The 23,625-nt window shown below is 46.2% G+C and overlaps 1 protein-coding gene across 7 annotated transcripts in view; it reads right to left on the bottom strand.

Moving 5' to 3' along the window:
• BRD8 (bromodomain containing 8) overlaps nt 1-23,625 on the bottom strand; it is a 107,668-nt gene that overhangs the window by 59,423 nt on the left and 24,620 nt on the right. For all 7 annotated transcript variants that reach the window (XR_004537470.1, XR_004537471.1, XR_004537472.1 and 4 more), the window contains exons 11-14: nt 12,275-12,549; nt 2,881-3,306; nt 2,082-2,154; nt 1,901-1,947 (exon numbers count right to left, since the gene is read on the bottom strand). Coding sequence is in view for 4 of the 7 variants with exons in the window: in XM_033927012.1 (XP_033782903.1) it covers nt 1,901-1,947; nt 2,082-2,154; nt 2,881-3,306; nt 12,275-12,549 (821 nt within the window). In the remaining 3 variants the exon portion in view is untranslated. The remainder of the gene's footprint in view (nt 1-1,900; nt 1,948-2,081; nt 2,155-2,880; nt 3,307-12,274; nt 12,550-23,625) is intronic.

Below are 23,625 nucleotides of genomic sequence, written 5' to 3'. Positions count from 1 at the left end.
AGTACGTCATTATTCACCCTCTTAAGGGTATTGTACAGCCCTGGAACCTTCAGTATTTTTAATGACAAAGCAATGATGCTCAAACATAAAAAAAAACAAAGCATAATCATGTAAAGTTAAAAATAAAAGTCACCATGGATAGGAACTGGTTTCCATATTTCCAAATAAGCAAAAACTGATGAAGATTATTGATAGTGAGCTTATAGATTCTCCTATGCAAGAGGCAGCCAACAATTCAAACTCTCCCTTTCTTCAGTGAAAAGAATCCAAGGAGTCAAGAATTTGAGTCAATCCTTGGTTTTCAAATTTTCTCAACTATGGAACGGAGTTCCTCTTATTTTAAGGAGTCCTGGTCCTTTTCAACTTTTTCGTAAATCTTTTAGAAACTATTTTATTTGCCAAACACTTTGGAAACTAGTTACTTTTTAAAGTATTTTTTTTATTCATTGTATGTTTTTTTATTATTGTAATCCGCATTGAATTGCAGGATATGTGGAATAAAATTTTTTTTAAATAAATACCTTGGGTCATTTGGAGGTTCCTCTGTCCCTTGTGGGCTCACAATCTAAGATTTGTACCTGGGGCCATTTGCAGGTACCTCTGTCCCTATGGGCTCACAATCTAAGATTTGTACCTGGGGCCATTTGCAAGTACCTGTGTCCCTTGTGGGCTCACAATCTAAGTTTTATACATGGGGCAATTCGCAGATACTTCTGTCGCTGGTGGGCTCACAATCTAAGGGTTTTTTTAAAAATTATATCATAAAATGATCTGTATTGTAAGAGTGTAATTCGTTCATTGTATGTTTTTTTTTTTAATTGTAATCCGCATGGAATTGCAGGATATGTGTAATAAAATTTTTAAAAATAAATACCTTGTGTCATTTGGAGGTACCTCTGTCCCTATGGGCTCACAAACTAAGATATATATAAAATCATAAGAAATATAAGATAAGAAATGTTATGTATAAAATACATTATAGAAATATCAAGTGTATTATTAAGATAATTGTATGAAAATTTATGACACTTGTTGTTAAATGAAAAAAAATCAATAAAAAACTTAAACAGAAAAAAAAAGTATTTTTTTAGTTAATGTTAACCAAGTTGAGCTCCTTTCTGGCTGAAGACCCGGTATATAAAGCAATGTTACTTACCGTAACAGTTGTTATCCAGGGACAGCAGTCAGCTATTCTCACTAGTGAAAGTGGCATCAGAAGGGAGCTGAGGCTAACGCGAGCGGCAGGTGGAAGATGCTGCTCGCGTTGGCAAACATTTCAAGAGGCATGTGGGAGGGGGTGAAGAGGAGGAGAGGCACCAGCGCCAGGGGAAGTTCCCCTCCCTCACTACATCACTGCTAAGGAATATGGTTTTTGTATTTAATGTACACTTGATGTATGTATTAAAATAAATAAAGATTTGGGAAAAAAAACCTTTTCCTTCAGAAACCTGTACAAACCTTTTTTTTAAATACATTTACACTAACTGCTTTTACCACAACCACAGCCAACAAAAGCCACAGCTTAATTATGCATTACGTAAAAAAATATTCTCTCCTATTTGTTTTAAATGTACTATTTAATGTTTTCATGGCGTATCCCCTAGTCTTTGTAGGTTTTGAAAGATTAAACAATGATGGAGGAAGGAAAAGAAAGTTCTAGACCAGTGGTTCTTAAACCTGTCCTGGAGGACCCCAGCCAGTTGGGTTTTCAAGATATCCCTAATGAATATGGATGAGGCAGATTTGCATATAACAGAGGTGAAGGCATGCAAATTCATTAGGGATATCTTGAAAACCCGACTAGCTGGGGGGTCTCCCAGAACCACTGTTCTAGACAGAAGACATAAAAAGAAAAAGGGAGAAGAGAAGGAAAGAAGATTTCCTGTTAATGTTCTTTTACCTTGTCTTGGTTTTCAGACAGAACTCTTGCTTCTTCTTTCACAGTGTCTAGGATTGAGAAAAAGATGTTGCATTGAGGAAGGTTACCCATTACTAAAGATGAGATCCTCCCCCAAGCATTGCCACCAACCCAAGCCCCAATCTTTTACACTGAGCCACAAGCTGTTCAGTTATTTTCCTACCCAGTAGCTGTAATCCAGGTCCTGGATCCAGTCTGGGTTCATGTCCAGTGTGAGACGTCTTTTCTGGGGAGGCCTAGATATCAACAAACAAGTTTGTCTCTGAAATGCAATTGGCTGCAGAAGTCCTCATGTGAAAACCTATTAGGATTCTACTCAGAACAATATTATATAGGATTACCAGACGTCCAAATTTACCTGGACATGTCCTCTTTTTAGAGGGCTGTCCGAGCATCCAGACAGCTTTTCAAAACCTGGCACTTTGTCTGGGTTTTGAAAAGCTTTGAACTCGGGGTTGCATCTGAAGGGCATCTGTGCATGCGCGGATGCAATGCATGATGTCACACGCATGCATGCAACGTCATCGTGTCTCACCTGCGCATGCTCGGAGGCCCTCCAAACGTGGCTCTAAGCTCGAGAAGAGGTTTGGGGGAGGTGAGGCTGGGGTAGAACAGGGTGGGGCTGGAGGCGGGGCCACATGTCTGGATTTTACAGTTGTAAAATCTGGTAACCCTAATATTATACTGCCGATAATCTGTAAAACCATAACTGATTAACAACAGTCCAGCAATCCTAACAAGCTCAGCCTCCTCTTTAAATCATGACCCATCCTTTGCTCTTCTCCAATCTCTTTCCCTGTAACTTGGTCACTCACACTTTCCCCATCTCCTCCTCCTAGTTCCTCTTCACATCCCACAATGTCCTCCTCAGAGTTTTGCCCCTCACCACTCTCTGACTTCCTATTCTACAGCCCCATTCTTATCACTACTTTCCCCCATCCCCATCCCATCCCTGCACACACCTCAGCTTTCAAAGAAAATGGTAGCTGATCTCCTTGTCTGGAAAAGGCCTCTATTTCAGAGGTCTCTCCTGCATCTTTCCATTTCTCTGCCCCACTCCTGAATTCCGCAGGTTCCACTTTGAGAATGGGTCCCACCTCACCCTGACCCATGTGATCCTGTTCTGATGACTCAGATTTAACTTCTGATCCGAGTTCTCTGATGCCTATCAGGCCTCTGATTCCTACTCCTTCAATCTCTCCGCAGCAGGATTTCTCCTGTTTCACAGTCACTAGTTCTGGGACTGGCAACACTTGCTTGCCAGGTTTTTCTTCCTGCAGTGTCTGATCCCAGGGGCCAGGCAGAGACTGAGGGTCATCATTCTTTTCACAGAAAGAAAGCGCAGCTTCAACTGCCTCAACATCCAACACTTCAGGATGCTCATCAACCTGCGGTAACAGAGATGGAACCAGCAACAGTCAGAGCATTTAGTGACAGCAGTGAGACAATGGTTAAGATGTTAACTTTTGCATGAATTCACTTTAGGTTGTTAATACAGGTTGAAAACAAAGGAGTGAGGGAATAAGATACAGGTTTCAACATAGAAACATGATGGTAGATAAAGAATGAGACACTAAAATTAGTGGGTGAAGTCAAAAGGAGAGGGCAGAAGAAGCATCATTTGGGAAAATTAATTCTTTGATTATAAATATAATCTTTCATTTTGTCCCACAAATCAATGCAGGGATTTGCAAGTTATGTCCATCTAGCAGCAGGTAGAGATAGAGAGAACAGAGCTCTTTCATATATACTGTTTAACAGCTTTCCCTTCAGCAGGGGTTCTCAACCCAATCCTCGGACACACCTAGCCAGTCAGGTTTTCAGGCTATCAATGAGATAGATCTGTGTAGAATGGAGGCACTGCATGCAAATTTCTCTCATGCATATTCATTGTGAATATCATGAAATTCAGAACCCCTGCCCTTCAGTATTCTCTTTATCTCAGCAAGAGGGTAGACATATCTTATGCAGCTTTCTGTTGGTCCCTTAGGTTAGGCTGAGCTAAGGGGTAGTAATACTTTATTTTGGATATAAAAAGACATGTAAACTATAAAAAAAGTACTGCTAATGAGAGAAAATCATGTGGTCAGAAAAAAACCCCACTTTCAGAATCAGTGAATTTAACGCCAAAGCTATGCTTAAAAAAAAAAAAAAAAAAAAAAAAAGTGTGGAAATTTTAGGTCGGGCAAGAGTCAGAGATTGCATAAAAACTAAATTATACTCCCATGGGAAGGTAAAGCACAGTTACTTACCGTAACAGGTGTTATCCAGGGACAGCAGGCAGATATTCTCTACATGTGGGTGATGTCATCCACGGATCCCCGTCGCGGACAGCTTTTCAAGCAAACTTGATTGAAGATCTCAAGTTTGCTAGCACTGCCCATGCATGAGTGCCTTCCTGCTCCACTAGAGGGCGCATCCCCTCCTCGTGGTCTTCAGTTCAGATAGCTAACAAAGAACCCAACCTCGTGGAGGTGGGAGGGTTGCGAGAATATCTGCCTGCTGTCCCTGGATAACACCTGTTATGATAAGTAACTGTGCTTTAATCGCAGGACAAGCAGGCAGCATATTCTCTACATGTGGGTGACCTCCAAGCTAACCAAAAGGGGATGGAGGGAAAGTTGGCAAGTTACGAAAACAGATCACGCAAGATCGACTGGCCGAACTGACCGTCGTGCCTGGAAAAGGCATCCAAACAATAGAGAGAGGTGAAGGTATGAACCGAAGACCAAGGGGCAGCCTTGCAGATCTCCTCAATAGGCATGGACCTGAGGAAAGTGACAGACGCCGCCATTGCTCGGACTTTAAGCCCTGTGACCCGAGCTGGCAGCGAGAGACCAGCCGGAGCGTAGCAGAAAGAAATACAAGCAGCCAACCAGTTAGATAAGGTGCACTTGGAAACAGGACAGCCTAAACGATTAGGCTCAAAAGGGATGAAAAGTTGAGACGCTGTCTGATGAGACTTGGGGCGTCGCAGGTAAAAGGCCAATGCCCTCTTACAGTCAAGCGTGTGGAGCGCCACCTCGCCAGGATGTGAGTGGGGCTTCGGGAAAAACACCGGAAGAACAATGGACTGGTGGAGGTGGAAAACCAAAACCACCTTCGGCAAGAACTTAGGATGAGTGCGCAGGACCACCTTGTTGTGAACATTGAAAAGGCCTTTCATAAAGCTGGAAACCACCAGATGAACAGAGAGCGGTATCCCATTAAGCGGCTGATGAAAGGCAGCAATCGCATTGAGGTGGACTCGAATAAAATGTCGATTTGAGTCCAAACTGATACAACAAAACAGATAATCCAGCACAGAAGACAAGGAGGCTGAAGGCAGATCCTTGCGGCGTTCCGCACACCACGCCGCAAATCTCGTCCATTTCAGAGAATAGCCTAGTCGAGTGGAGCTCGTTCTAGAGGCCTCGAGAACATCCCTCACTGACTGGAAGAAACCGAGGGAGGCACGTGAAGAGGAACCAAGCTGTTAAGTGTAGAGACAGCAGATTGGAATGCAACAGCGAGCCCCGACTCTGAGACAGCAGAGAAGAAAACACAGGCAGAAACAGAGGCTCCCGGACACAGAGCTGGAGGAGCAGGGAGAACCACGGCTGCCTGGATCACCGAGGAGCTATCAAGATCATGGTGGCGCGGACCGATTTGAGATGCACCAACGTCCTGAATATCAGAGGAAAGGGAGTGAATGCATAGAGGAACCCGTCCATCCAAGCTAGCAGGAAAGGATCTGCCGCCAGACAATCCGGTGAACACAAGCTCGAGCAAAATCGAGGCAACTGGTGATTTAAGGGGTGAAGCGATCAGATCTATCTGCAGAGTCCCCTAGTGAACAAAGACTTGTCGCAGAGTATGAGAATGGAGCGACCATTCGTGTGGCTGAAGAAGGTGGCATTAACTTGTCCGCCAGAAAATTCCGCTCGCCCTAGATATACACCACTCGAAGGAAGAAGGTGTGGCACAACGCCCACTGCCAAAGATGAAGGGCTTCCCTGCAAAGCTACAGGGAACCCGTAACCCCTTGCTTGTACACATAATACATTGCCACCTGGGAGTCCGTAAGCACCAGGACGACGGAATCCTGGAGCAAATGACGAAAAGCCCCATGGCGGTGAAAATGGCCTGGAGCTCCAACGGGTTGATGAGGCAGCGACGGTCCACACTCGACCAAAGACCCGGAGTCCGAAGGCCGTTGAAGTGCGCCCCCCCCAAGTGTACGCCGAGGTCAGCAGGACCTTCTGATGCGGGGGTACGCAAAAGAGCAACCACCGGACAGAATGGAAGAGATGGCCCAGCAACGGAGCGAGCGTCTCAAGGAGGGAATCACTGCAATGTGCAGAGATGCAGGATCCCGATACTGCGGCCACAGAGACACCAGAGTCCACTGGGGGACACGAAGATGGAACCAGACGAACAGCGGGACAAGAACAGGAGAGGCCCTGTGTCCCAAAAGGATTATCAACGGCAGGGCCGAGACCGAAGACCTCTGAGACACCAGCTGACTCAGGTACAGAAGGGCGGCCTGCCGAGGCAGAGGTAGAAACGACCGGAGGCGGACCAAGGACAGAGGGGCCACCTTCCGGCATAAACGAACAAGGGCCTCCTACCGAGGCCGAGACAAGAAGGAGCGCAGACAAACTGTGTCCAGTTCCCCCTCGATGAACTCCCGATACTGGGGCGGACAGATGCGAGACATGGGGAAGTACACCCCGAAGCCTAGACTCAGAAGGAGCAAAATGGCCTGAGTCGTCGCTCGCAGAACCTCCTCGGAGAGGATGCTGCGATCTACCAGACAGCTAGGCAGGGGAACACCTGCAGGCTGCAGAACGCAGGGTAGCAGAAACCACCACTGGCAGATCGGGAAAAATCCATGGAGAGTCCGCCAGGCCGAAGGGAAGGATACAATACAGGAGGTAGAGAGCCCCCGTCCGGAATCTCCAAAACTGGCAAGAGGCCGGGGAATAGGAAAGTGCGTGCACGGCACCGGAGGTCCTGCGAGCACAGCCAGTCCCCTCCATCCAAGGGGGGCACAACGCTGGAAGGGGAGCATACTGAACCGCTTCCAAACTAGAAACCAGTGCAGATCACGAAGGGCCAGGACCAAACGCAGATCCCCCGGTCTCTGGAGCACCAGAACCACTGATCCGGAGGAACCTCATCAACCACTCGGAAGCGAAGGAAGGCTCGAGCGGCCAGCAACAAAAGCGGCAGATGAGACCCGCCCGAAGGACACTCTCCAGGGGGGAGGGGCCAGGGGTACGAGACAAAGTGATACCGAGAGGCGGTCAGTGGCCACCTCAATGGAGGCCTCAAGAAGCGCAGTACCCACGCAAGTACGAGTGGCGAGACGAACCTGGAGGTTCGGATGCCCAGCATACACCCTGCATCAAGCGAGACTACGCATGGCAGGAGCAAATAGCCAGAGCTGGGAGAGAGTCACTTCATTCCCCAACTCTGGAACCAACTCCCCCCTCAACTCAGACTACAGAACTCACTAATGACATTCCGTAAAATGGTAAAGACCCTCCTCTTCAACTAAAGGTCACCCTCAGTCTACACCCAACCACCTTAAACCCCACCTCTACCCTTCTTTCTCCATTCTAATCTTCTGCCTAAATTTCTGAATAGTCCACTCTCAGCCTATACTCAAATAACTTGTATCTAAACTAAACTACTTATATTTAAACTACTGTTCTTAATTTGCTGTATAGTCCCTATATCTAAACTGCTGCACAGTCTCGTATGTCCAAGTATTTAAATCTACTGTATAATCTTGTATGTCCAATTCACTCCATTGTGAATGTTTACTTGTAAACCGTTCTGAGCTACTGGGAGGACGGGATAAAAATCTAAATAAATAAATAAGGAGACCAAACTCCATACTACGAGAAACCGGCACGGCTGCTCAGAATGAAACAAAGAGAAAGCAGAGAACCCTCGAATTCCCGACAGGAGCCAGAGATGTCGAGACACCGAGTCCCAGGCAACTACGAAGCACAAAGCCCCCGTTGATATCGGGGCACAAAACCGCAGTCGACGCCGAGGCCCAAAGCCCCAGTCGACGACGAGGCACAAAGCCTCCAGCGACGTTGAGGCACAAAGCCCCAGTCAATGTCGAGGCACCAGGCCTCCAGCGACGTCAAGGCACAAAGCCTCAGGCGAAGTCAAGGCCCAAGGCCACAGTCAACCACGGGGCACAAAGCTTCAGTCGACATCAAGGCCCCCGGCCGCAGTCGACGCCGAGGCACAAGCCTCAGTCGACGTCGAGTCACAAAGCCTCAGTTGACGTCGAGGTACAAAGCCCCAGACGACGGCGAGGCACAAAGTCTCAGTCGACGTCGAGGCACGAAACCGCAGTCGACGTCGAAGCACGAAACCGCAGTCGACGTCGAGGCACGAAGCCTCAGTCGACGTCGAGGCACGAAGCCTCAGTCGACGTCGAGGCACGAAGCCTCAGTCGACGTCGAGGCACGAAGCCTCAGTCGACGTCGAGGCACGAAACCGCAGTCGACGTCGAAGCACGAAACCGCAGTCGACGTCGAGGCACGAAGCCGCAGTCGACGTCGAGGCACGAAGCCTCAGTCGACGTCGAGGCACGAAGCCTCAGTCGACGTCGAGGCACGAAGCCTCAGTCGACGTCGAGGCACGAAGCCTCAGTCGACGTCGAGGCACGAAGCCTCAGTCGACGTCGAGGCACGAAGCCTCAGTCGACGTCAAGGCAGAAAGGCTGAAGCGAGGGTTCGGAAGATGGCAACGTACCAATGAACTGGTAATGAAGGTGCAGCAGTGCGCTCCATAGAGGGCAACCTCGAAATGAGTATTCCCATGAAAGGAGGCATGCGTCGAAGGTCTCGTAGAGGCTGTACGACTGCACTCGATGCCTGAGACTCAGCCGGCGGCATTACCGAGGCAACGCACCTGGAAATAAAGAAAAACTTACCCAAGGATGGAACCCAGGAGGCACAGCAGACGGGACGCCACCGGGGACTGAGGCTACGTCAGCTCGATTCCAAGAAGGGAAAAAGGGGCCCGGCCATTCCGCTCACACGAGGTGAACCCAGAGAGAAGCCAGGGGAAGAAGAAAACACAGCCACAGCCAGACGAGGCCTAGCGGCAGGGCCGAAGCCCAAGAAGGGCCAGCTGGCGGAAAACCAGCAGGAACACAACAAAAATGCAATTTATTTATTTATTTTTTTTTTGTAGAAAGAAAATACACGATCAATCAACAAACTACACAGCGACTCCTGAACAAAAAAAAGAAGCCGCGGTGCTAGAAAGGCACTTAGAAGAACGCAGAGAAGAGAAACAGGGCTTTCTGGCTCTGCAGAAAACTAAGAACTGAAGACCACGAGGAGGGGATGCGTCCTCTAGTGGAGCAGGAAGGCACGCATGCGTGGGCAGTGCTAGCAAACTTGAGATCTTCAATCAAGTTTGCTTGAAAAGCTGTCCATGACGGGGGTCCGTGGATGACGTCACCCACATGTAGAGAATATGCTGCCTGCTTGTCCTGGGATAATTCTCCTTAATTTCTCTATAACAGAATAAACAAATAGAAAAGACTGTTTTATGTTGAACTCTCCATCCACAACTACATCCAAATGTAGGTCTTGAATTTTTGAAATATAAATACAAGAATTGATTTAATAGGATGTTTTATAATAGGTGTTCCTAACCCAGCCAGTCAGGTTTTCCAAATATCCACAATGAATATACATGGAGGTAGTGTATGCAAGTTTCTCTCATGCATATTTACTGTGGGTACTTTGAAAACCTGACTGGCTAGGTGTATCAAGAGTATCAAGAGTGTTGAGAACCCCTGCTTAATAAGATGCTGTCCAACAACTGATCAGAGAGTGGACAGATTAAGAGGGAATGTTTAGGCCTGGGAGCAAAGAGCTGTTTGTTACTCTTTAAGCCCAGTCCTGGGACACACTGAAGTGCTTCAAGCCCATCCTCAAGGCCAACATGGACAAGTGCAACATCAAATCCATTTGCTGGGATATTTGCTACAAAACCAGCTTGACACTGACCATAACAAAACTCTGGAGCCACATATCTCACTCACAAACAAGTCCCCAAGTAGTAACAAAGCAATCCCAAATTGGCCCCATTAGTCCTCTACAGCCTGGGGTGGCGAGGATGCAGTGAAATAATGGCACACACAGTTCAATGTTCAATCTATGTTTAAAAGTTCTCTGGAATGATTGATTTAGTCCTGTGTCCTATATTTTATGGCATTGTTTACTTACACTGATTTGTTTTATTTGTAAGCTGCATTGACCTTCAGCATTTTGCAGGATATCGAGCTTTTAATAAACAGATAGGACAATTTAGAAAAACAACCATCCTTGATAATGCTAAAGAAGAGGCACGTATGAAGGTGGCTAAAAGTTCTGCAGTTACCCTTTGCTGGATTACTATATTATAAAAACTGAAAATTATCCTTTTGGCTATCAATAATTATACAGTTTTCTAATTGAGATTGAGGGGGGGGAAGGATTATGTAACAGTTTCTTAAGGTTTATAAATGTTTAATATGTGGATAAGATATACAGTGGTACCTCGGTTTACAAGTGCACCAGTTTGCGAGTGTTTTGCAAGACGAGCAAAACATTCGCAAACTTGGTGCCTCGTAAACCGAGCTTGCCTCGCTGTACGAGCGCCTTCCTCCCGCGATCCGGCATCCCCCCCCCCCCGCTCACATTGCCCCCCTCCACCGCAATCCTACTTCCCCCCCCCCCCCCGGGCAGTCAATGATACCCTTTACCCGACTTGGCACCAGCGCCGGTGCCCGAAGATCCTCCCTCTTCTGGCGCAGCCTGGGCTGGGCGGTGCGTCAGAGATCCTCCCTCTTCTGGTCTGGGCTGGGCTGGACTGGCTTTGAGCATTTGCGCATGCTCAAAGCCTTCTAGTCTCGCTCTCTCCGAGATTGAGAGCGACACCAGAAGGCTTTGAGCATGCGCAAATGCTCAAAGCCAGTACAGCCCAGCCCAGAAGAAGGAGGATCTCCGATGCACCGCCCAGCCGCGCTGAAGAGGGAGGATCTTCGGGCACCGGCACTGGTGCCAAGTCGGGTAAAGGGTGTCATTGACTGCTCGGGGGGGGGGGGGGGGAGTAGGATCACGGTGGAGGGGGGGCAACGCGAGCCGGGGGGGGGATGCCGGATCGCCGGGGGGGTGAGGTTGGAACAGCGTCGGATTCTTCAAGGGAGGGGGCAGAATGGAGCAGCGCCAGTAGCCTCGGGGGGGGGGGAGGTGGAACCAATCAAAGCAGTTTCCCTTACTTCCTATGAGGAAACTTGCTTTGATATACGAGCAATTTGGTTTACGAGCATGCTTCTGGAATGAATTATGCTCATAAACCAAGGTTCCACTGTATTTGATATAGAGCAGTTATCATAAATTCTGATAACCAATGGATAATTTGATGGATAATGTGGGGTAGGGGGGGAGGGTTATTACTCTTTATAAGTCATGTAAGGATATTAAGTGTTGTTTTACGTATAAAATGTATTCTTTACTGTTTTCACTTATTGAAAGTGTAAAAATGAATAAAGAATTAAAAAAAAATAATATGTGGTATATCAAATAACTTTAAAACTTGACACACTTTCCATTTTCACAGTCCAATCCCACCCCAGAACCAAGGTGATTCTCTGCACAGGAAGCACAGGTTTGCATACTATGCCACCATGTGTCCTTCTATTTGGATATTTTTACTGTTGTAATTGTCTACTGCCCATGTTCACCTTATTTTTGCTATACATAATAATAATAATAACTTTATTTTTGTATACCGCCATACTCAAGGAGTTCTAGGCGGTTCACATTTGTTTATCAAAAAAAAATTACAAGTGGTTTAAAACAATTGAACACTATTAGAAGCGAGCAATAAATTACAAGTGGTTCGAAACAGTTGAACAATATTAGGAGCAAGGGAGTAGTTGAGGTTAGAGAGAGAGGGGAGAGTGTGGGTCAGGGGGGGGGTTGGAGGTAGGTAGGCTGGGAAAGAGGTGGAAGGGGGCAGGAGGAGATTGTTGTTCATTGGAGAGGGGTGTTAGGTGTCTTGTCCATGGAATAGGTGAGTTTTGAGAGATTTTCTAAACCCGAGGTAGGTGGGGGCCTCTAGGACAATTTGGGCTAGCCATGGGTTCAGTTTGGCAGCCTGGAAGGCGAAAGTTTTGTCAAGGAATCTTTTGGAGTGACATAGTTTTAGGGAGGGGAAGGCGAACAGCTGAATTCTGCGGGAGTGCATTGGATAAATTTTAAAAGGCAGTAAATACATCCAAATGAAGATGTTTAAAAGAAGTGTCAGAGAGAAAATGCAGAAGAAGCACCAGCTCAAAAGATTTACCTTATCCTCAATGATAGCTATAATGTCACCAACTGTGTCAAAGTCAAGTTCTTCCCCAGTATACGAAACAGCAATGCCCATCTTCTCTGCCAGATCCAGATCTTCCTTGCCATCTACGCCTGCATCTTTAGGCATCTCTGGAACCTCTCCAGCCCCCAAACACTCCTTGTTAATAGAGTCTATGATCATTGAGATATCACTGTTGTCCACTGATACTGACATTGTGTGAGAATCAACGATACTGGAAACTGAAGTACAGGCATCAGGTGGGGTCACTGTATTCAAGAGAATAATAGAAGATATTACAAATAAACACAGATATCCACTAGGTCACTACACACCACCAGGGGGCTCCAGTCACTCGCACAAATGCCTCCTCCCCCCCCCCCCCCAAAGTCCAATCCACCCTAGAACCCTCACCAAGTCTACGCCTCTGCACAGGAAGCAAGGTCATTTGCTTTTTAGTGGGCACTGCACAAGAAATGAGCATGAGACAGAATAGGGAGGACTCGCTGCTGTCTTCGTGGGCAGCAAGCATTTCAAAGACACACCTGGAGCTGCTGATACTGGCTTTGATGCTGCCAGAGTTGGCATCATAAGAATGGTATGCTGGGACACAGATTCAAGAGGGGGCAATGGAGTGTTTGCTGGACAGTCACAGCTGACAGCAGAGAAGGAAGGAAGAGGAGTGCTGAACTGCGCAGGACCAGCTTCTAAAAGCCGGGAAAGAGTAGGAGCACCTGACAGAAAATACAGAAAGAAGGGAAAACAGCACATAAACAAGAAGCAACAGTCATCTCTTAGCACCCTTCCTGCTCAAATTCAACCCCTACTAAACAAAAGGCAGAAGCACACACGTGTTAAGAATCTAAATTATATTTTCCTAACCAAGAGTACACTCAAAAACTACATTTATCTTGGCCTAACAAAAACATCAGGAAGTTTTCATTCTTAAAAATTCACCACCAATTTCTTCCTTTCCCTGGTTTTGACCAGTCCATGTTGGGGCTATAGGGGATTTTCTCCAGTCATTGCAGCACCAATACTGGCTGAGAAACATGTACTATAATTCCCTTTGGAACTTAGCACATGTACATCCTCCAGTCAATCAATCAAGACTCCTGTCTCTGCAGTCCCAGCCCCAGCTCTGAGTAGTCCAAGAAAGAGCAGCTGGAGTCAGGAGCCAAATTAATATCAAGCTGGCTTCATCTGAAATTGTGACAGAGACAAGATGAGGAAAACATTTACGGCATTCTATACTATAAAGAAACCAATGCTCAATTTCGTCCCGCCCATTAAAACTACTAAAGTTACTGTATAACATAACTCAACTCACTCTACTCTATGGGGGTCAAATATTTAAACATGTTTTTGGGCCTGAAAGCTGATTTTCAATGGGAAACTCATGAGGTTTTGCTTTGAAAATTGGAACCACCAGAGGAATGCCGTATAAAGCTGGTGTGAGCAATGAAATCCCCAGGTATTACATTTCTTTCTCCAATCTAACTTTTCTCTTTTTCCACAATAGGTAAATGTACATATGCTAATTCATTCTGCAGGCAAACTCCAATTTGCCTATATAAAAGTTCTGAACATTACTCTTGTCCTTGATGCCCATGAGTAGTGAGTTTCATTGGCAGATCCTGGGGGGTGAGGTTGCTCCCCCCCTTGGGCATCCTAAGGCTATGACGGCTTGGGTGTCTTGCCCAAGGCCAAAGATAGCTAATATGGGATTTGAACCTGGGCCTTCTGGTTCCCAGCCCACTGCTCTGCACCTGCTCCTACCCTCCACTAACATATCAAATCATAAATTCAGAAGGCATATTCTTTCCCATATTAAAACAAGAATAGCACTGACAGATAATCTTCTTTCTTGTAGATGTGTCTAGAGGTCCTGAACAGTAGGATTTTGCATCTGAACCCACAAACTGCTTGCAGAAAACTGTCAGATCACCTTTTCAACTCCACCTTAGAAACATAGAAACAGCGGCAGAAAAGGGCTATAGCCCACCAAGTCTGCCCATTCCAAGTATCCCCCCCTCTGAATTTACTCCCTTAAAGATCCCACAAGAGTATCCCATTTTTTCTTAAAATCCGTCACGCTGCTGGCCTTTATCACCTGGAGTGGGAGTCTGTTCCAATGATCCACCACTCTTTCGGTGAAGAAGTACTTCCTGGAGTCGCCATGAAACTTCCCTCCCCTGATTTTCAGCGGATGCCCTCTGGTGGTCGAGGGTCCCATGAGCCAGAAGATATCATCTTCTGACTCGATGCGTCCCGTGATGTATTTATACGTTTCAATCATATCTCCCCGTTCTCTTCTTTCCTCGAGTGAGTACAGTCGCAACTTCTTTAGTCTTTCTTCATACGGGAGATCCTTGAGCCCCGTGACCATCCTGGTGGCCGTTCGCTGAACCGACTCGATCCTCAGCACGTCCTTTCGGTAGTGTGGTCTCCAAAACTGAACACAGTACTCCAAGTGTGGCCTCACCATGGTCCTGTACATCGGCATCATAACTTCAGGTCTCCTGCTGACGAAACTTCTGCGGATACACCCCAATATTTGTCTTGCCTTGGAGGAAGCCTTCTCCACTTGATTGGCAACTTTCATGTCTTCGCTAATGATCACTCCTAGATCGCGTTCCTCCGTGGTCCTAACCAAGGTCTCACCATTTAATACATAAGTTCTACGCGGGTTTCTCTTGCCCAAGTGCATTATCTTGCATTTTTTAGCATTGAAGCCTAGCTGCCAAGTATTTGACCATTGTTCCAGCAGCAGTAGGTCGTGTGTCATATTATCAGGTAATAAGCTTTTGCCTACTATGTTGCAAAGTTTGGCGTCGTCGGCGAACAGTGATACCCTTCCTCTAAGTCCTTGCGTCATATCTCTTATGAATAAGTTGAATAGAATCGGGCCCAGGACCGATCCCTGCGGCACTCCACTGATCACGTCCGACGCTTCAGATGGGGTACCGTTCACCACCACCTTCTGAAGTCTGCCGCTCAGCCAATCCCCAATCCATGTAGTTAGAATGTCTCCTAATCCTATCGATTTTAGCTTGTTCAGTAATCTTCGGTGTGGGACGCTATCAAATGCTTTGCTGAAGTCCAAATATACCACGTCCAGTGACTCTCCGGCATCCAGTTGTCTAGTAACCCAGTCAAAAAAGCTAATCAGGTTAGATTGGCATGATCTACCCTGGGTGAACCCGTGTTGGTGTGGATCATGTAGTTTTTCTTCGTCTAGGATTGTGTCAATATGCTGTTTGATCAGTGTTTCTATGAGTTTACACACTATAGACGTGAGACTCACTGGTCTGTAGTTTGCTGTCTCTGTCCTGCAGCCCTTTTTGTGGAGTGGGATTACATTGGCGGTTTTCCAGTCCAGTCCATTGGTGGTTTCCCAGGAAGTTGCTTCTGCCTACTCAGTTTGTACAAAAGTAATCATATAGCACTGTAATGAAAGACATAATCGGAATTAGTTATCATAACTATCAGATGCTAGGGACCATCTTGAGGGTCAGTGCTCAAGAAAAGGATCCGGGTGTCATCATAGACAATACGCTAAAGCCTTCCGCCCAATGTGTGGTGGTGGCCAAGAAGGCAAAAAGGAGTGTGTGGCGCAGTGGTTGGATCTACAGCCTCAGCACCCTGGGGTTGTGGGTTCAAACCCCGCTGCTGCTCCTTGTGACCCTGGGCAAGTCACTTAATCCTCTATAGCCCCAGGTACGTTAGATAGATTGTGAGCCCACCGGGACAGAGAGGGAAAATGCTTGAGTACCTGATTGTAAAAACCGCTTAGATAACCTTGATAGGCGGTATATAAAATCCTAATAAACTTGAAACTTGATGCTGGGAATTATTAGAAAAGGGATGGTTAACAAGTCTAAGAATGTTATAATGCCTCTGTATCGCTCCATGGTGCAACCTCACCTTGAGTATTGAGTACAGTTCTGGTCTCCTTATCTCAAAAAAGATATAGCGGCACTAGAAAAAGTTCAAAGACCAACCAAGATGATAAAGGGGATGGAACTCCTCTCCTATGAGGAAAGAGTAGAAAGGTTAGGGCTCTTCAGCTTGGAAGAGAGACAGCTGAGGGGAGATATGATCTAAGCATACAAAATCCTGAGTGGTGTATAATGGGTACAAGTGGATCAATTTTTTTATTGCATCAAGATTTACAAAGACTAGAGGACACTCGATGAAGTTACAGAGTAATACTTTTGAAATCAATAGGAGGAAATATTTTTTCACTCAGAAAATAGTTAAGCTCTGGAACTCATTGCCAGAGGATATGGTAAGTCCATAGTCTGCTGTTGAAAAAGACATGGGTCATTAGCATGGAATGCTGCTACTATTTGGGTTTTTGCCAGGTACATGTGACTTGGATTGGCCTCCACAAAGATGGGATAATGGGCTAGATGAACCATTGGTCTGACCCAGTAAGGCTATTCATATAACCCACAACAATACAATTCTGTTCTGCTCTGTAACAAACACTACCAAGAAACATTATAACATTCAAGCAGCTGTTATAAAATAGATACAAAAACATGTGCAACTAGCACTAATGTTATATAGAGCTCATACCTACTCACTTGTCCTGCTATCCAGCAGAAACATAAAGCAGACTACACACTACAGTGTTCTTTTTCTTTCCCCTCAGCTCATCTGAAAGACAGATTTTTCCATCTCCAGACTGATTCATAGTAACATAGTAGATGATGGCAGATAAAGACCCGAATGGTCAATCCAGTCTGCCCAACCTGATTCAATTTAAATTTTTTCTTCTTAGCTATTTCTGGGCAAGGATCCAAAGCTCTACCCAGTACTGTGCTTGGGTTCCAACTACTGAAATCTCCGTTAAAACCTACTCCAGCCCATCTAGACCCTCCCAGCCATTGAAGCCCTCTCCAGCCCATCCTCCCCCCAAACGGCCATATACAGACACAGACCATGCAAGTCTGCCCAGTACTGGCCTTAGTTCAATATTTAATATTATTTTCTGATTCTAAATCCTCTGTGTTCATCCCATGCTTCTTTGAACTTAGTCACTGTTTTCCTCTCCACCACCTCTCTCGGGCGCACATTCCAGGCATCCACCACCCTCTCCGTAAGTAGAACTTTCTAACATTGCCTTTGAATCTACCACCCCTCAACTTCAAATTATGTCCTCTGGTTTTACCATTTTCCTTTCTCTGGAAAAGATTTTGTTCTACGTTAATACCCTTCAAGTATTTGAAAGTCTGAATCATATCTCCCCTGTCCCTCCTTTCCTCTAGGGCAGTGTTCTTCAACCACCGGTCCATGGACCAGTGCCGGTCCACAGAAAGTTTTTGCCGGTCCACAGGGCCAGCACGTGCATCAGGCCCAAAACAGTGTTCTTCAACCACCGGTCCACGGTGCAATCAATGCGGTGTTATCTTCGAGCCAGCTCCCTCTTCCTAACAGATTCAGTGCACAAAGCCACGGGCAGTGGCTCTTACGGGCATCCTGCGCCTGAACCGGAAGCCTTCTCTCTGACATTGCAACATCAGAGGGAAGGCTTCCAGATGAGGCACAGGACATGCAAGGTGCAATTAGTACTATTATAGGGGCGGGGTCTGGGGTGGAGATTGGGTAGAGATTGGCGGGGTCTGGCCCACGACATAGTCCCGTGTTCTTCAAACGCCGGTTCACGGACCGATGCCGGTCCACAGAATAATTATTTTATTTCTGTCGGTCCATAGGAATAAAAAGCTCTAGAGTATACATATTCAGGGCTTCCAGTCTCTTCTCATACGTCTTCTAGCACAAGCCTCCTATCATTTTCGTCGCCCTCCTCTGGACCGCTTCAAGTCTGGTCTCCAAAACTGAACACAATACTCCAAGTGGGGCCTTACCAATGACCTTCTTCCTTCTACTGCCTACGCCTCTCTTTATACAGCCCAGTATCCTTCTGGCAGCAGCCATCGCCTTGTCACACTGTTTTTGCGTCTTTACATCTTCGGACACAATCACCCCAAGGTCCCTCTCTCCGTCCATGCATATCAGCTTCTCACCTCCCAGCATATACGGTTCCTTCTGATTATTAATCTACAAATGCATTACTCTGCATTTCTTTGCATTGAATTTTAGTTGCTAGGCATTAGACCATTCCTCTAACTTTTGCAGATCCTTTTTCATATTTTCCACTCCCTCTTCGGTGTCTACTCTGTTACAAATCTTGGTATCATCTGCAAAAAGGCACACTTTTCCTTCTAACCCTTCAGCAATGTCACTCACAAACATATTGAACAGGATTGGCCCCAGCACCGATCCCTGAGGGACCCCACTACTCACCTTTCCTTCCTTCGAGCGACTTCCATTAACCACCATCCTCTGGCGTCTGTCCGACAGCCAGTTTCTGACCCAGTTCACCACTTTGGGTCCTAACTTCAGCCCTTCAAGTTTGTTCAACAGCCTCCTATGAGGAACTGTATCAAAGGATTTGCTGAAATCCAAGTAAATTACATCTAGCATATGTCCTCGATCCAGCTCTCTGGTCACCCAATCAAAAAATTCAATCAGGTTCGTTTGGCACGATTTACCTTTTGTAAAGCCATGTTGCCTCGGATCCTGTAACCCATTAGATTCAAGGAAGATCCTTTCTTTCAGCAACACTTCCATTATTTTTCCAACAACTGAAGTGAGGCTCACCGGCCTATAGTTTCCTGCTTCATCCCTGTGACCACTTTTATGAATAGGGACCACATCCGCTCTCCTCCAATCCCCAGGAATCACTCCCGTCTCCAGAGATTTGTTGAACAAGTCTTTAATAGGACTCGCCAGAACCTCTCTGAGCTCCCTTAGTATCCTGGGATGGTTCCCATCTGGTCCCATCGCTTTGTCCACCTTTAGTTTTTCAAGTTGCTCTTAAACACCCTCCTCCGTGAACGGCACAGAATCTACTCTATTTTCTCGTGTAACTTTGCCAGACAATCTCGGTCCTTCTCCAGGATTTTCTTCTGTGAACACAGAACAGAAGTATTTGTTTAGCACATTTGCTTTCTCCTCATCACTCTCCACATATTGGTTCCCAGCATCTTTTAGCCTAGCAATTCCATTTTTCATCTTCCTCCTTTCACTAATATATCTGAAAAAATTTTTGCCTCCCTTTTTTACATTTTTAGCCATTTGTTCTTCCGCCTGTGCTTTCGCCAGATGTATCTCTCTCTTGGCTTCTTTGAGTTTCACCCTGTAGTCCTTTCTGCTCTCCTCTTCTTGGGTTTTTTTATATTTCACGAACGTCAACTTTTTCGCCTTTATTTTCTCAACCATATCGGCTTCCTTTTTCTCTTGTTTTTATTGATTTTCTTCACATAAAGGTCCGTGGCCATTTTTATCGCTCCTTTCAGCTTAGACCACTGTCTCACCGCTCCTGTCCAAGCTCCACTGGCTTCCTGTTATCTCCAGGGTCCACTTTAAATGTGCCTGCCTAACCTTCAAGATCCTCCACGGCATCCTTCCTCCTCTTATTCCTCTATCCTGGAATTCTTCAAATCCAATTTCCACTAGATCCACGCAAAAACTAAAATTATCCTACCCCTCCTTAAAAGGCATCTCCCTCGTTGGTAAACTTGGGTCCTCCCTCCCCTTCAGAATCGCTCAGCTCTGGAATAGTCTCTCTTCCCCTCTCCGCAACTTGAGCTCCCTTCTACTATTCTGTAAGCATCTGAAGACCTGGCTCTTCTCCAAAATGTAACCCCTTCCCCTCCCTGGTACTCTTAGACCTAACTTCTCTTCTTACTTACTTATATAATTCCATTGGAGTTCCGTTCTTTCCCAAACCATGTAAACCGTGTCGAGCTCCACTTGTGGAGATGATGCGGTATATAAACCCAAGATTTAGTTTAGTTTAGTTTAGTCTTTCCACTTCTCTTATGTCCTCCCATCCTAACAGCTCTTTCTTCAGATACTCTCCCATTGCATTAAAGTCCGTACGTTTGAAATCTAGGACTTTAAGTATCGTGCGGCCGCTCTCTACTTTAGCCATTATATCAAACCAAACCGTTTGATGAATGGATTGGATGATGGGATTGGAAGATCAGCCTTGCTGCTGAATATTGGAACACTTGCAAGCACTTCAGTTCTCTCTATATGGTACCATAGTAGAAGGAGTTACAGTAGTCTAGATTACGCCACCTTCCTAAAGCTTCTTTGGGACAGGGCCAGTCTGATTGATCTTTTTTGTCTCAGTCTGAAAAAAAAAAAAACTTCTTTGCCAGAGAAGCGATCTGGCTTTTGAATGTTAGTGAGGAATCTAGGGTAACTCCTAGCACCTTTGAGAATTTATATCTGCTGTCTATATTTTGCACTATGGCCCCCTTTTACTAAACTGCAATAGCGTTTTTTAGCACAGGGAGCCTATGAGCGTTGAGAGCAGTGCGGAAAATTAGCGCAGCTCCCAGCGCTAAAAACTGCTATCGCGGTTTAGTAAAAAGGGAGGGGGTATATTTGTCTGTTTTTGTACGGTTGTTACTGAGGCAGAGGGAGTTTGAAAAGCGGAGCGGAGAGCGTGCAGTGGGATCGGAGGAGGCAGAGGGAGAGAGAAAGGAAAGCGGAGCAGCAAGCAGGGATCCACCAGAGTCGCGGGGCAGAGGCGAGAGTTAGCTATGCCCACCCCCTGACGTCACCAGACTGAACTCACCATTTAAGGGGAGCAGCCAACGGCGAGGGTCTCGTTTGGGACAGCATTCGGGCCAGTGGCAGGAGATAGGCAGAGCTGTGCCTAGCGAACCCAAAGCACGTGGCAACTGAGAGGAGAAGCAGGAAAGGGAGAAAGATGATCGGAGGAGGTAGAGGGAGAAAGACAGCGGGCGGAGAGCGGTGCAGGAAGACCGGAGGAGGCAGAGGGAGTTTGAAAAGCGGAGCGGAGAGCGTGCAATGGGATCGGAGGAGGCAGACGGAGAGAGAAAGGAAAGCAGAGCAGCAAGCAGGGATCCACCAGAGTCGTGGGGCAGAGGCGAGAGTTAGCTCCACCCACCCCCTGACGTCACCAGACCGAACTCACCATATAAGGGGAACAGCCTTTGCGAAGGGCCTCAAGAAGGGCATCAAGAAAGGGCTATCAACTCCAGCCGGTCTCTCAACTTATAACACTAGCTAACTAATCCATTGACTTCAGGCTTTCTTTAACTTTACACCAAACCTTTAACTCTCAAACTCACAACTTTCTATCTAACCAACAAGCTACTAATGAGGTATGAAGGGGAGGGGTTCAAGTCTCTGGAAATTTGAGGCTTCCTACAAAGTCCTGGCGGATGGACGGAAATAACCCACTGGCCCCAGAATAAAGTGGTATTGTACAAGAATGCAATTACTACAGCAAGCTAATGTTAGTAGTATATTTGAGAGACTGATCATATACCTTTTCATTTAATATAAACTGCTTTGGATCTGTAATATAGTATATCAAGAATAAATAACATTAACATACCCAGGTTTAAGAGTGAGATTCATTGTTGTCATGATTTGTGCAAAACTAACCCACTTGGAATTAGTGTTCCTGAGAACAACTCCTCCATCTAGCAACAGGTAACAATTATACCATCAATACTGTACTTTCAGCTCCAGGTCCAAAGCCATCCCTCTCTGTCACACCCTCTCCCTCCAGACCTCACACACTCTCCCTCTCTCCTCTGTTTTTCTGAATTGTGTATGTGATCTTGTACTCTGCCTAGAACTGGAAAGATAGCATGGAAAACAAATGCAGAGATAAATAAATTAATTAATAAACATTCTCTTCTCAGAGTGGAGGTATAGTCTAATGACTAGTTCAGCATCCTTGGAACCTGGAGAATTGGGTTCAATTCTCTCCAAAGCTCTTTGTGACTCTTGGCAAGTCACTTAATCCTCCATTGCTCTCCAGACCCTCCCTCCACATTCCAAGCCACTCCCTCCCCCATTATGCTTGCTTTTCCAGGCCACTACCTCACCATTTTTTCTCCTCCAGGCCCAAGGGCACCCCCCTCACCATTCTCTCTCCTCCAGGCCCCAGGCCATCCCCCCTTTATCATGCCCTCTCCCTTACCATGCTCTTTCCTCCAAGCTTCAGGCACCCTCCTTCCTACATGTTCTTTTCTTCTGGCCTAGACCACACTCTCTTCTCCAGGTCATAGGGCAACTCCCAAGGCTACACTCTCTTTCTTAGGCTCCAGATCCCAGGCCCTCCCCTCCATCCAACACATTATCTCCTCCTGGCCCAAGGCAATCCATCCACCATGCTTTCCTTAAAGCCCCAGACTACCATGCCATGCTCTGTCCTCTAAGCCTCAGGCCCTCCCTCAGTCACATCTTCTCTACCATGCTCTCTCCTGTAGACCCATCACCCCCCAAAAAAAACTATGCTCTAGCCTCCAGACCTCAGACCACTCTGCTGTACTACAGCCTCAGGCTACCCCTCTTCCCCCACCACACTCTTTAGTCCCCAGGCCACTCTCCCACTCTCTTCTGTAGGTGCCATGTTCTCTCCAAGTATATTTTGCAAAAAGTTTCATATATCAACTTAAACAACATCATGGGTCCTTAATTGCCTGTCTAGTCATAAACTCACAATACTCCTCAAGCCCCGTTTTTCCAAGCGTACTATATTTCCATACTCTACCCATTAGCTTCTAAAGAATATATAGGGTTTTACAGAATTTTCCAAATGCCCCACCTCCATATATAATCCAGGCTTTACCATGGTAGCAAAGGAAGAGATTAGGAACAGAGAAGGGAACTTCTGAGGAGGTAGGTTCATGACCAAGTAATGGGTTTCCAATATGCTGTAGATTTAATGTGTTAATAACGTGATTAACATGTTACATTGTTAAAGTGCACCAAGATTTTTAAAATTATGATTAACTCATTTACCTGGTCTCCTTTTCCTGTGCTGAGCCTACTGTTTCTCTGGGCCTGAACAGCAGCTTCTGCCTACCGCTGTTGTCATAGCAGCCATTCAGACCCAGAAAAGCAGTGGGCCTAGCAGAGGAGCAGAAGAGCAGGTAAAAATAAACTACAACTTTATTTTTACACTCTTACCTATTTCTAGAAGTAGCCTAATTTTTGTTTTGCATTTGTTAGTAATCGGTTGTAAACTTGTCTCTTATTCTGAGAATCCACCTGAGTTTTACATCTTCCTCTTCAAAAGTACAGGCTGGCCATCACAGCAATTGTCCAGGAGCCAAAAGTAACACGCCAAAACTCCCTTGCTATACTTTGAACATGCACCATCACAGTGTCACAGTTGTGCAATGATGAGGCTGTCCTCCGGGAACCGCTGTAGCATACTGTTTTTAACAGAGGCAGAAAGAAGATGCTGGCAGGATCTTTTATCATGTAATTAATCA

The sequence above is a fragment of the Geotrypetes seraphini genome, chromosome 18 (assembly GCF_902459505.1).
Source record: "Geotrypetes seraphini chromosome 18, aGeoSer1.1, whole genome shotgun sequence".
Classification (NCBI taxonomy): Eukaryota; Metazoa; Chordata; class Amphibia; order Gymnophiona; family Dermophiidae; genus Geotrypetes; species Geotrypetes seraphini.
Note: the sequence above shows the minus strand (reverse complement) of the source record. Positions and strands in the feature narration are given on the sequence as shown.